Source organism: Onychomys torridus, chromosome 18 (assembly GCF_903995425.1).
Source record: "Onychomys torridus chromosome 18, mOncTor1.1, whole genome shotgun sequence".
In the NCBI taxonomy this organism is placed as follows: Eukaryota; Metazoa; Chordata; class Mammalia; order Rodentia; family Cricetidae; genus Onychomys; species Onychomys torridus.
In genome coordinates, this window is record NC_050460.1 from 35,778,818 (window position 1) to 35,793,198 (window position 14,381).

Sequence of the window (14,381 nt, forward strand, 5' to 3'; positions counted from 1 at the left end):
TCTCCAGGTTGTCATGCCCCTTTTAGCCTAAGAGTGGCCAGTTCAGACACTCAAGCAGAGGAGGCTAGAACCCAATGGCTTCCTCATGGTTCCCTGTCCTCTCCACTTAGATGGATTACCCAACAGCAGGATGATAATCCCAGCCTGCTCCTGCCTGGTTCGTCTCTTTATGGTCAGGGGAAGGTCAGCTATTTTTTGATCCCCATGGGAGAAGAAAGCTCCTCAATCAGTATCCTAAAATAGCCAGCCATTCTCAGCTGCTGGGTTGGAGCTCCTCCAGGGAGAGCAAAGGGACAACAGGGTGGAAATGAGAAGCCACCACGACTTGAGTGAGGACCTGCTCCGGAGATCTTGCCGACTCAAGAGTGGCATTCTTTCTCTGCTGTTGTTATTGAGAAGTTGACTGTTTACAATTTGTTCTTTTATTTGAAAGGAAACCAGTCAACTGAAAAATGAGACTGAATGTTGCCCTTTTCTTTGGGGCTCTCTTCGGAGCGCTGGGGGTTCTGTTGTTTTTGGTAGCCTTTGGATCAGATTATTGGCTTCTCGCTACTGAAGTGGGCAGGTGTTCAGGTGAACAGAATGTGCGTTTCTTCTTCTTCAAAATATTGCTGTACTTAGTAGCCATGAGGGCAGCCATAGGCACCATGTGAAGAGTATCAGTGGGGTGTCTATTTCTTCATAGGAAAGTTCTGTAGGGAGCTAGTGGTTATCATTATTGGGGATCACAGGCATTAAGACATAGGAGCCTTAGTTATACTCTTGGGGTTGACAGCAAATCACTTGTCTTCTGTGCAGATAGAGAACATCACTTTTCACCATGAAGGATTTTTCTGGAGGTGCTGGTTCAGTGGCATTGTGGAAGAGAACAACTCCAACATCTGGAAGTTCTGGTACAGTAAGTGCAGCTGGCCTTGTTCTGCCCCCTTTGTCTGAGACAGAAGCAAACCGCTTCTTATCTAGTACCTGTCACGTTCAAGTGGACTGGGTTCCTAATAGTGCAGTCTCAGTATGATGCCATCAAAAGGGTCACGAACAGAATTCTTTACAGGAGAAATGTCTCTAGCAATCATTTCTCTTCTCTCATAAAAGTAAGAGTCTGAATATTTACAATAAAACTAGAGTACCTGCTGTTTCTCTGCCCATATTTAAAATATACTGCCTCTAATTAAAAAGAAAAAAGCAGATTTTTGTCTATGGTAGTTTTTTTTTTTTTTCAAATGTCTATTATTGGTGTGTTTCAAATAAGTGTTTTGGAAATTCATTTGGCTATAAACTGAAATTTCAAATACAAAAGCCCAGAAATAGAGGTATTATTTTATATTCATAGCTTAAAAGATTTTTAATCTATTTTTTTTTTTTTGTAATGAAACTTAATTACCAGTGGTAGCAGATGAAAGCCGCCTTCGTTGGGCTTCACCCAAGTTCGTAGGCACTATCAAAAAATGCCTCCCTTTTATGTTTGTGTTCTTATAGGGAAATTTAAAGTTCCCTTTTGAAGTCCAGGAACTTGAAGACCATGATGCATTCCTTGAACTGTATTTCTTCTGCTGCATTTATCTTAGATAAACAATTCATTGGGAATAGCTAGCAGTCATTTTATTATCTTCAACAATAAAAGAACTAGTTGTTATCCCAAAGCTTAGGGAGGACTGAGATTATTGTCTTATTTTCAAATTCTCCAGCTACCCCCTTGCTCTCTTTATGTCGTACAACTTGTCACCAGATTGCTTAAGTCTCCGGTGACTTCACGTCCTTCTGAGATATTCTGGCATCTTGACCACTGTTAGTACAGACTTAGCTCTTGAAATCTAAGTGCACATGGAACAAATTTTAAGTTTTCACAGGGCATAAAAGTTACTCTTGCGGTTTTTCCAAATGCTGGAATTTTGTTTGAATTCTTAATTTTAATCTTCCATCATTTGTATCTTTTCCCTGACATCAGGAGTGTAGAGGGAACTTTCTGTTCATCTGGACTAGTCAAGGTCAAACCTAACTTTATTACATTTCGAAAACAACCATTTTTAATAACTTCTGGGTGCCAGGCATCCTGTTGGTAGAAAGAGTATCTGAAAACAGGTACAGCATTTTGCCTGTACTTTTGGGCCCTCTGGGAAGTTGTGTTTCTCCCATTGAATTCTAGCTGCTTTAGAGAACTCTCATTCCAAGTTTCCCATGTTGTTCAGCAGAGTTTCCTTCTCCTGGCAGGTCTCTGGGCTTGTTGGTAGGCCAGCAGTCTTGTTTTGCTTGTGTGTCCCTGGTTCCCGGGTTCCTGTTTCATTAGGCGTGAGTCATGTCTGAATCTTCAGTAATGGACACCATTCCTTTGCCTTTCTCCCTAGCCAATCAGCCACCATCCAAGAACTGCACACATGCTTACCTGTCTCCATACCCCTTCATGAGGGGTGAACACAACTCTACTTCCTACGACTCTGCAATTAGTAAGTATCCCTGACCTCCAGGTGCCTCCCAAGACTGGCCTGGCTGCCAAAGTTTTACAAACAATTAAAAATAATTTGACGTCTATAATTGTAATGCTTCATTGGATATTAATTTGCTAAATGTAAAACATTAATATTTGAATACACCATTTATATGTTTAATTAGAATACAGCTTTGATCTAAAAGTGGACCTGTTGTGGTTTACTCAAGATTTAGGCAAATAATTTAAAATGTAGTTTTGAATTGGAAGACAGTGATGCTTATCAAGAGGAGCTGCTTCCTGAGTATAGGTAGTTCAAGTATTATAGTATACATCCTACTTAAATTTCTTCCGTAATTGTTACACATGAAATGTGATTATAATACCTTTTTCCTAAAAAGTGACTTTACTCTGTTGAGTATGATTGACCATTCATAGAATTAACTGGAAATCATATTAAAAACATTGTTTTTGATAATTAAATGAAGAATTAGTACAAACTATCAATACCTTACAAAGAGTCAAATGTATTGTTCTGAAAAGGATTCCTAATTTGTGTAATATTTTGAATAAAATAATATTAACCAGAGTTCTACAGAGCAGAAACAGTTGAATATCTTTTCCTGTATGCTTGCCAGATTGGTTCCAGAAACTCCCATAGATACCCAAATCCTCTGATAACTGAAGTCTCTTATATAGAGTGGTATAGCATTTGCATACAATCTGCTCACCTCAACTTTATGCTTTAGGCCATGTCTGTGTTCTCATAATAACTAATAAATATGCAAATACTATTTAAATAATTGCTATGCTGTATCATTTATGGACTGGCAAGAAGAATGAGAAGTATGAGCATGGTTGGTAGTGGCACATGGCATTTCTGAGTAATTATAGCTCACAATTGATGAAACCATAAATGTGGAAGCTGGGGCTGAAAGAGTATATATATAGATATAGATGTAGATATATAGATATATAGATATATAATCTATCCACTTTCTATGACTGTCATTTGTCTGTCTGTCTGCCTGCCTGCGTGTGTGTCTGCCTGTATGTCTGTCTATTGATTTTAAGGATTTATCACAGGTAATTGTGGGCCTGAGAAGTCTGAAGTCTGTTGAAGAAGCTGGCAGGATGGACACTCACATCAAGCTTATATATTGTGTGACAAAAGTTTTTCTTCTTTGGGAACCCCATCTTTGTTCTTAATGCCTTCACATTATTGAATGAGGTCCACCCATTTATGGAGAGTGATCTGCTATACTCAAACCAGAGCCAGCTGATCACAGGTGTTAATAAAATCTAAAAAGGGATCCTCTATAGGATATCTAGCCTTTTATTTGGCCCAGACACTGTAGTCTGACACACATCATCCACTATCCCAAAACTTAAGAGACCTTCACATGACTCCTGATTCATCTATTTCTCTTCTTTCTGTCAGAAGTGCATACATTATGATTTTGTGTTTATGAAAGGCAGTATCATTCATCTTTGTGGCAGTCCTATGACACTTTATGGAATCAGTGTCCAGTCTGGATAGGAAGGAAGATGAGGATGAGGTTACCTGTGGCTGTGCTTCTCCACACAGTCCAAAAGACTGTGGCCTTGAGCAATGGACATGATGTGTGCTCCTTCCCATTGAAAAGCTGGGAAGGCATCTCCTTCTATACCTGTACAAGGTTCCCATGTCCTGCAGGAAGTAGACTTTCTCACTGATAGCAGAAAAGATGGGTGTGATAGCACAGAGACTTATTCTGATTACAGGAAAGTCACAAAGCTGTCCTTTCATCCCCATTCTTAGTTTTATAAAATGAACTAAGAGGTCATATGGGGTTAGATTTCCAGAACTTAGGGTCATTACATTAATATTAGTATCATCATTATCCTTTGCATGTTGAGATCCGTCAGTGAGAGAGGTATTACAGACACCATATAGTGAAAACCTATGCACCTTACGGAGATACTGGAGAATAGGAAGATGAAGTATCATCATCTGTGCATAATAATTATGCTGGAGATGGAGAGTAAATGCATGTCATGGAAATCCCACTGCAATTATGCTTAGAATTATTATGCAGCACTGTGTGTAATTATTGTGCCAGTAATTTGGATCCAGTGACAAAATTACATCCAACTTTTAAAAAATTACGAAACTCATGTTTGGCATCCATATGTAACTCCACATCCACTTTAAGCAGTTTTATTGAACACTGAGTGAAAATGGCAAAGTTGCCCAAAGGTATGTTCTAGAGCAGAAATAAGATAGACATTTCATTTATTCTCACGACGACGAACAAGGTTGTCCTTTGTTTCTGACATCCAAGAGAATGGCGCAGATTTCCTGAACAGCAGCCAACCTGACTTTTGTGTTTGTGTTTCCTAGATGATGAGACTCTAGTCGTCTTCCCCAGACCCCAAAGCTATTTTGTAGGCAGCTCTATGTAGCTTCATAATTACCAGATATTACAGTCATTTTCAGTCAATTGGAGGTATTGTTCATAAAATTTGAAATATCATGGCCTGGAAAATTGTTAATATGAGTTTCCACTCACCTGAGTTTTTAGAATGACTATTGGTCGGTGTTGACTTGTGTGTGGAAATGTAGTCGCGCATGTTTTCACAGCGGTCATTGGCAGAATTAACGCAAAGATCCAAGGCTTTGGCTTTTGTTTCATTGTAAGTTGATAAAACCACAGCGAAAGAAAAGGCTGGGCACAATTGCTCAGTGTGAAGAGCCATGAGACTGCGCTTGGTGGCATGCCTCTGTATTCGGGAATCAGATGGATAATTTAAGACTAGTCTGGACTACTCAGCCAGTCCTCATCTCAAAGAAACAAAAAGAAAATCATATGAGCGGCATTAAGAATGCATATTTTCTGCTTTTTCATCTGAATTGAACCTGTGTGTACATTTGGTTCTAATTCAGTGTTTCCTTTGAATACTTTTTAACTCTCAAAGACATAGTCTGAGAATCATTTGCTATCAAATTTAGATAACCATGATTGTCTGAGCCTAGTGAGTGAGGGTTTTTATTCTCAGTTTTTGAAACAGGCTGGTGAATTTCAAAGTCCATTAAATAACACCACTGGACATGTGCCAGGGGTTAGACTTGCTGGCTGTTTCATGCTTACAGTCATCATGGTTCACTTGTTTGTATCATCTGGTGATGACAGACTGGACATACATTAATTTTCAAGATGATTCAGTTCTGATTGTATTAATATTTCCCTTCATTGGTGTCCCCATAGTCTCCAGCACTACTGCCCACTGCTGAGTGCTGTTATTATGCTTAGGGTAATCACTTCCCTCAGCTTCTTCCAGATTCACAGTAGCACAGAACAGACTAGTCTACTTTTATTTTTTATTTTCGTTTTTATTCATATTGATGTTTCTAGAAATCAGTGTAGTGCTTTGTAACTGGGAAATGCTTATAATTTTGTGGAGAATGACTTTATATCAAACTCACATTTAGAAGCTGGAGACATAGCTCAGTGGTAGAGCATTTTCCTAGCATGTACAATCATCAGTGAATCAATCAAATACTTTCAGTAATAAACCACTTTAGTTATTTTTAGGTGGAAAAAAAAACGAACGACAGACTTGGTTTTCTTCTTTCTTGGTGTTGTGGGGGCTAGAACTCATGGCCTTTAGATTCTAAGCTTACACACTATCACAGGATTACACACTGGCTCCCTCCCTCCCTCCCTCCCTCCCTCCCTCTCTTTCCCCCTCCCTTCCTTTGTCCATTTCTTCCTTCTTTTTTCCTCTCTCCCCTTCTCCCTTCCTTCCTTCCTTCTCCTCTATCTTTTTGTTCTCTCTCTCTCTCTCTCTCTCTTTCTCTCTCTCTCTCTCTCTCTCTCTCTCTCTCTCTCTCTCTGTGTGTGTGTTTTACAGGCTTTATTATGCAGCCTATGCTGGCCTGGAACTGGCGATCCTCCCCCGCTTCATTCTTCTAAGTGATAGAATTACACATATACCTACCACACCCACCTCCTGTTTTCTAATTAAGCATCATCATTATATTGAGCACAATTTCAAGTTTTCTTGGTGAGTTCAATAGAATATGAGTATGGGCTAGTTCCTCAGAATATGTGTATGGGCTGGTTCCTGGACTTTTGAATTCTGTGTTATCCTTGCCTCTCTCTGCCCTGTGCACTACTGTTTTTCACCCCATGCCCCCCATTCTCTAACACAGAGGCAGGATCAAAGAATTTGGAGGAAGACTTTCCTTGACAGATCTATGTGCACATGGACTAGGCCAGCACCCCCCCCCCCCCCCGTTTAACAACATTCTTGAACTGTTTCATTGAAAATACACAATTTTCGTGTTTACCTGTGTACTCATTTCTTGAACGTATTTCACTGCAGCTCTGTCCTAAGCTCCACAGAATGGGAGTCTCTTCTGTTTAGCTCAGGACTGTAGAGTACCCACTTCATCATTATACCTTCCTGTATATGGATGCTGATGTCTAAGCATCTGTAGATGCATATTGCTTTGCCTCTTTATTAAATAGACCAGATGCCTCTCATATTGCTTTTTCTCTTCTTTGTACTTCTCAGTCTCCAGCATAGTTTCCAGCCATCAGCTGTCCTTAGCCTCATTGTCGGTGTTTATGTATTGAGTATTCTATTCCAGTCTTGCCTCTTCTGTTCTCATGTAAAATGTAAACTGAAGTAGATCCTGGGAAACTAGCAGCAGAAAGACAGAAGAGATCCATTCTAAGGCTGCGCTTTAAATGTCCGCATGCAACAAGAAGATCGAGGTTGCTGTTGTGATGATACTGTGTGGGAGCCAGGGTTTCCCTCTCCTTTGCAAGCAGACATGTATCTGTCACTTCCTATTTTGCTCACATCAGCCAACTGTGCCAAGAATCTGCTTGTGGATTCCTGGTCAATCCTTATTTATCAAACTGCTGTGTGTTCCCAAGGTGGGGACATAGAGCTTTGGGCTTTTCTAGCCACTGTAGCAGAGGAGGATAAGAAAGAAAGGCAGGAGGTGAGGGTTTTTGTGAGCCAGCTGAAAGAATTCATCCCATGGGGCTGATGGCATCCTGCTGAAAAAATCACCAGGGTAGAAAAAGTATGTAGGAGAACTCTGCAAAGGAAAAACCAACATGATTAAGTTATGGACTTTGGTCACCAAATAAAAGAAAGCTGGGGGGCTCTAGGATGACCAGAAGAAAAGATGTGATACAATTTAAATAATATACACAGAAAGCAATATGGTGTTTGCCTCCTGCCAATGTGCCCTTTGACATTATTTTTCCTTTCTAGTCCTTTTCACATGCTTGTATGCTACATGGTTTTATGCAATATAAATACTAAGGTAAATATTCACCCCTGGTTTCATGCTAGCTCACATTTCCCCATATTTTTACCTAAAGATTTCTCAAAAATTTAAGCATTTGCCACTGCCTGTAGATGAAAAACAATTATATGTATGTAAAATTTATTGTGATTTCGTTAATTCTTCAGGTTATAGTTCCAGGCCTGTGGATAGTGGGTCAAGATATAGAAAGAGATTTTCATTGTTTTTGCTGTTAGGTTGTGTGACTAGGTGCCTGCCCACTAGTCCTGGACACCACATGACTTTCAATTAAGAAAGTGTGATAGGGACAGCATATGAGGATAGAGAGGAGGGGGCATTTTAGGAAGTGGAAGAGGTGGCATTTTGGGGGGGGGGATTAGATGTATTCTGTTTGAGCTGATGGGGGATCCAGTTTGGAAGTAAGTCGCTGGAAGCACTTTTTCCTAAAAGGCATTGATTAGTACAGCAGTTAGTGGTGAGAAAGGCTGGGAGAGAGTTTTGATATCATGAGCAATCTTTCAGAAAATAATCACAAGCACTATGTGTAATCTGTACATAGGGCAAGAAGCAGGGGGCAGCATAATTGCAGACACATTCATGATTAATATAGTGCCCTGTTGAAGGAGCCAGGAGGAGGGGAGAACAGGGAGGTGTGGTCTCTAATGAAGAGAGCAGGACAAAAGGGGATCAAGAGGCACAGGAAGGAACTGGATCAGGAGCTAATGATGCAGCTGTTCAAGTGACTGGAACAACCCCTCCCCACCAAGGGATGCTGTAGATACCCATCAAGATTGCTACTTCTGAGGCCTTCTTCTCCTCACCCTGCCTGCCCTGCTAGCTCCACCCTGGATGTCCAGACCTCTGCTCTACAGAGCATTCTGATCCATTGCCCATTCTGAGACTGAACCTGGGGCTCTTTTTTTGGTAATGCCCTTCTCACCTGCCCTGGGGAACTCATTTCCAGTTCCTGAACATTTTATCACCTCCTAATCCACCCGAGAGCCAAATCCCATTCTAGGCTGGCCCTTCCTCTTCCCTCTCCCAAGGGACAGCTTAGGAAGCCTTGTCCCTCGTAAAGGGGTGGGGCTCAGAGTTCTGGGAATGCAGAACCTGCCAAGGATTGGTATGGCATGTGCAGTAAGAAAGTCGAGAGCCATGCAGTTAGCCAACACTGGGCCTTGGAGTAGCCACCAAAAGAAGAGAATGACGGAGAGGCTTTACAAAAACAACCACACATACAAGCTCATTTTACTGTGCAGCATGAAGCAAAATAGCATTTAGAGATAAATGTCCTGGCATTTGACTCTTTGATCTAGCACAGGAACAAATTCAGTTCGGGTGGAGTTAAGGTAACTGCTTCAAGTATTTAGGAGATACAGTGGCAAATCCTTGGTATCTCATTATCTCATCAGGATGTCTCTCCCATCCTCCACTTGTAGATCAACTTTCTGATGTATCTCTGATTTATTTATTAATTTTCTGCACATTCATAGATGTAAATTTTAGATGTTACTCTAAATCTAACAAATATTTTAAACACTTCAATTTACCCAAGTAGAAAAAATATACACTGCAAAATTGAATAGAAAGTGTATTTATCATTATTCTCCCATAATGCAAAGTACTTAGAATTTGGAAGTATGTTAACATCAACTTGAATTTCTGCTATTCATTCAAACATCTGGCCCCACACAGCCATGACCACAGATTCATCATAAATTTCAAGGGTTTCTGAAGTACCTGGTTAACAGCTGATCTTTCATGTGAGCCTCCAACCCCCATCCAAACACAGGCTCTAAGTGGATTTGGTGTGAGTAATACTCCCACAACCCTACACTGAGCTTCTCCACACAGTTGCCCCTGAGGATAGAATCAGCTGTGCATATCCAGGACCCAGCATCAAAGTTGTAGTTAAAATTTATTCTTTGAGAGGAAGCTATTTTGCATTACCTGTGATTTATTCATATGTTCCTCAGATTGGGAGGTGATTGCTTTCTGAAAAATAAGACTCAGACATCAGTGTAGCCTGACTTTCTTTTGGGAGGACAGGCTCTATCTAGGCTCTATGTATATCTGAAAAAAAAAAATGCCTGCTGTGCTCACAAGTGGAATCCCCTTCTCAAGATGAGTGGCACAGCTGGGTTTTTCAATCTTGGCATCTTTGTATTGAGGGCTGGCTGATTCTTTTCTGTGGAGACTATCTGGTGCATCGCTAGATGGTTTATAAGAAACCTGGCTTCTACCCACTAGATTTCAGTAGGGACCTCTCACTTGTGACCATTACAAATTGTCTCTGTTTAGGGGGCCCCCAGGCAGTGGGATCTGAACCCATCCCTAGTGTATGAGGCAGCTTTTTGGAGCCTATTGCTTATGGTGAGACACTTTGTGCAGTGTTGGTGCAGGGAGGATGGGCTTGGACCTGCCACAACTGAATGTACCAGGCTCTGCTGATTCCCAATGGGAGACCTTGCCTTGGAGGGGGTGGGAATGGGGGGTGGGTTGGGAGGAAGACTAGGGGATGGGAGGAGGGAGGACAGGGGAATCTGTGGTTCGTATGTAAAATGAATAGAAAATCTAATAATAATAATAATAATAATAATAATAATAATAATAATAATAATAATTGTCTCTAGATATTGACAAGTATCCTGGGCAGTGGAGGTGGGGTTGGCACACACACGAATTGTCTTCTGACAAGATCTCTGGGGACTTTTAGGCATCTGTTCCCAACACTTCCAGCCCAAGGCATAAGCTTTTTGGAATCATATTTGTTCCTCAATAATATGGGAACATTGGTTCCAGGACCCACCTCATGGACACCAATATCCATGGTTACTCAAGTCCTTTATATGAAATCACGTCTTTTTTTTCCCTTCAAAGAAATGATGCACATCACTCCATATCCTTTAAATGATTTCCTAGTGACTTATAATTCTAATGTGAAACAGGTTTATCAATATTCACTGTGCTGTGTTGTTTGGAAAGAATGAATAGATGTGTTTTGTGTCTGCACTGGACATCTACAATTTTGTTCTTATTCATATTCCCTTGAAGTTATTGCCTGTCTCCTGAATATTTTGATGCAAGGTTGAGTGCTGTACGCTCATCCTTCCTGCATGCTGCCTGGCTGCAGACCCCAGCCCACAACCACGTGGTAATGGTTACTCCCCTTTTGTCTTCCTTCATCAGAATATGCACCCCCAAAGAGAACAGAGAGCTCACCTAGGCCTCTTATCTTTAAATGTTATTGCTTCTCTTCCCAGTTTGGGGCCTTTCCTTTGAAGACAGTATCAAAGTATTACCTGGAACAATTTTTTTTTTTAATTACTAAGTGCCTACAGTATACCCAGCACTATTCTGAATGCTTCAGGATAAGCCTGGAATCCTTGTTCTCATAGATGTACACATAAGGCAACACTAAATGAAAAACAAAACACAGAAACAGAATTTCTCAGAGCAGAACTCAGATGGACATAAAAGATTGTACAGGTGGTTGGGGAATATAAGTTCTAAGCAATGGGAAAAGGAGGGCTCAGCTGGAATGGGTTCTCCTGGGCAGCTGAAATGTTTCCATGGCCCTAAGTGCCTCCTTTGGGGACTAGATCCAGGCTGCACAGAGAAGGTGTCACATAGGGACTGGCATGCAGCCAGCTTCTGTGGGAGTTACAAGCCCAGCTTCTAGCCAGTGCCTAGTCTCTGGCACCGTGCTTGAGCTAAGAGTACGCACGGTGGCTTCTTTTACACACTGCTTTGTAAAATGGCCATAAAAATAGAAACCACTTCATACAGCTGTGAGTAAAATGAGTAGAGATAATAGCATAAGTACTTAGCAAAAACAGTTGTCAGATCATTATTCAACAAATGTCAGGTATTCCTATGATGCTATCCCTGTTCAGAACTCCCAGAGTAGGACACCATCATGCCATACGCATACCTCATAGCTTCTCCCTAGTTGAATGTTTCCTGTCCTGCTGTCCCACATGTGTGTGTTCACATTGGAAATTTAGTCGAGTTTCCAGATAGAGCACATTTTTATTGTTGTCATCTCAATCACCACTCTGCTAGTAGCAACATCATTTAATAGTTTTGCCATGTGTCCTGGCTAAAATCTGGCACTCATTATCTGGTAATATTGGTTGAAATTCATTCAGCAAAATGTTTGTTGAAGACATGTTATTATGTGTCAGACACTTTTGTGTAGGTTCTGGTGGTTTTAGGGACAAAGCAACAAAAACAAAAGAAATCTTTCTCATTCTAGTGAAGGGGGTGGGCCGGTATATGAATAGGTCATTACATGTCAATCTATCTCATAATGACAGGTCCTATGGAGAAGTCAAAAAATGTGGAGGAGTTAGAGGTGAATAGACCTGAAGAGATGGTTAATAACTCATGCAGTTGGGAGAAAGCCACTGAGACAGTAATCTCTGAGTGGAGATGGGAAAGATGCTGAGGGTCTGACTCTAGACTGACAGCTAGGGAGCCTACATGGGACTGACCTAGGCACCTCTGTATGTGGGTGGCAGTTGTGTAGCTTGGAGTGATTGTGGCACCCCTAGCAGTAGGACCAGAACCTGTCCCTGGTGGATGAGCTGGCTTGTTGTTGTTGTTGTTGTTCTTGTTGTTTTGTTTTGTTTTTCTTTTTTGTTTTTCAAGACAGGGTTTCTCTGTGTAGCTTTGTGCCTTTCCTGGAACTCACTTTGTAGACCAGGCTGGCCTTGAACTCACAGAGATCCGCCTGGCTCTGCCTCCTCCCGAGTGCTGGGATTACAGGTGTGTGCCACCACCGCCCGGCTGAGCTGGCTTTTTAGAACCTCTTCCCTATGGTGGGATGCCTCGCTCAGCCTTGATGCAGTGGGGAGGAGCTTGGTCCTGCCTCAACTTGATATGCTATGCTTTGTTGACTCCCAAGGCCTTACTCTTTCTGAGGAATGGAGGGCAGAGGGAGTAAAGAAAAGGTGGGGAGAGAACAGGAAGAGAGGAAGGAGAGGAAATTGTGGTTGGTATGTAAAATAAATTAAAATAATAATAATAATAATAATAATAATAATAAAGCCTGTGAGTGGCCTGTCCCCAGAGAAATGCCTTTCAGAAAGAAGAAACAGGACCAAGGCCAGAGCATATGTGAAGTACATAGAACAAGAGAGAGCCAGTTGGATGAGAGCGCGTGAGGCCATCATGGGAAGACCAGTACTGCATGGGGTGAGAGAATGGGCATGGAGAGGATGCTTGCTTCAGAAGAAGGAGTGAAGACATATATCTATAGACTTACAAGGTTAAAGACTTTCCAGTTCTACAAACAGTTGAAAGATATAACTGAGCTCAGTGACCTAGTTAGGAAGGTTTCTATATTTTAGAGCATTAGGAGCAGAATACTAAGATGTGAACACATGTCTAATTCTTGCATAGCCCTATGCTGACCATTTAACAGACATTAATTGCATCTTTTAAATGAACATCTCATAAAAAGAAAAGGAAACCAAATAAAACATCGTCATCAACAACAAAATCTTTGTGTTTGGAAAGCTGTATAACTTAAAATATCAGTCTGTGATGGTGGATTTTGGTTATATTTTAGAATTTCATTATTTTAATTTGTTTGTAGATTTTCATGGAGCTCACGCTGTCCTCAAACTTCCTATGAATTCGAGAATGACCTTTAACTCCCTATCTTCCTGCCTCCATCTCTGGAGTGCTAGGATTACAGGCATATGCCACTGTTTTATTTATTGACCATTTTCAGATATTTACAAAGAACTAGTACAATGACCATAGATAGGTTGCCATTGCCCCGCTTTGATAATTATTGTGTTTGGTCCCTCTCTAGAAACAATCCAGTGTGTGCTAATTACTTTCTATTGATGTGATAAAAATACCATGAGCAAGGCAACTTACAAAAGACAGTGTTTAATTTGAGGTTATGGTTTCAGAGGGTTGGAGTCCATGATGACAGAGCAAAGATATGGCAGCAGGAACAACTGAAAGCTAATTAATATCTTGATATGGACATCAGAAGCAGAGAGAGTTAACTCAAAATGACCACCCCCAGTGGCATACCTCTTCCCAAAGGCCACGCCTCGTAATCCTTCCCAAACAGTTCTACCAACAGGGGACCAAGCATTCAAACATGAACCTGTTTAGGCCATTCTTATTCAAACGACCACAGTACTATTTTAAAACAAATTCCAAACATTATGTATTTTCTACGATAAACACATCAGTACACATCTCTGTACAGATTCTATACTACCACAGGCAATCTCAAGGATAACAGAGGCTGCCTCTTTCCTCCAACTTGACTTCCTTCCTCATTAGCATCTTCCACTGGAATAGTGCAAATCCAGTCCAGGAAATGGACATAGACAGATAGACTTGGTGTGTTAATATCATTATTTTTCACATGAGTAGATCTGCATGGTGTGATCACCACCCACAATCACCATCCAGGAACATTCTATCCCTATGAGGTTCTTCACCCTGTTGCTCCTTCAGTCTTTTATCTCTAATCATCCCAGCCCCTTAGCATTCGCTAATGCTAATATGCTATATATCACTATGTTTTTATCATTTCAATATTATTAAAGGAATTCATACAGTATATAAACTGACACTTGCTTCATTTATTTAATGCTTGTGCCCTTGATATTCATCCAA

General features: G+C 40.9%; 1 protein-coding gene across 1 annotated transcript in view; it reads left to right on the plus strand.

Annotated features, from left to right (window-relative positions):
• The first annotated feature begins 452 nt into the window (after positions 1–452).
• The window catches only part of Tmem182 (transmembrane protein 182), a 48,741-nt gene continuing 34,812 nt past the window's right edge, over positions 453–14,381 (plus strand). Inside the window, exons 1-3 of the mRNA XM_036168140.1 lie at positions 453–584; positions 799–898; positions 2,343–2,441. Of these exons, the coding sequence (XP_036024033.1) occupies positions 453–584; positions 799–898; positions 2,343–2,441 (331 nt within the window). The remainder of the gene's footprint in view (positions 585–798; positions 899–2,342; positions 2,442–14,381) is intronic.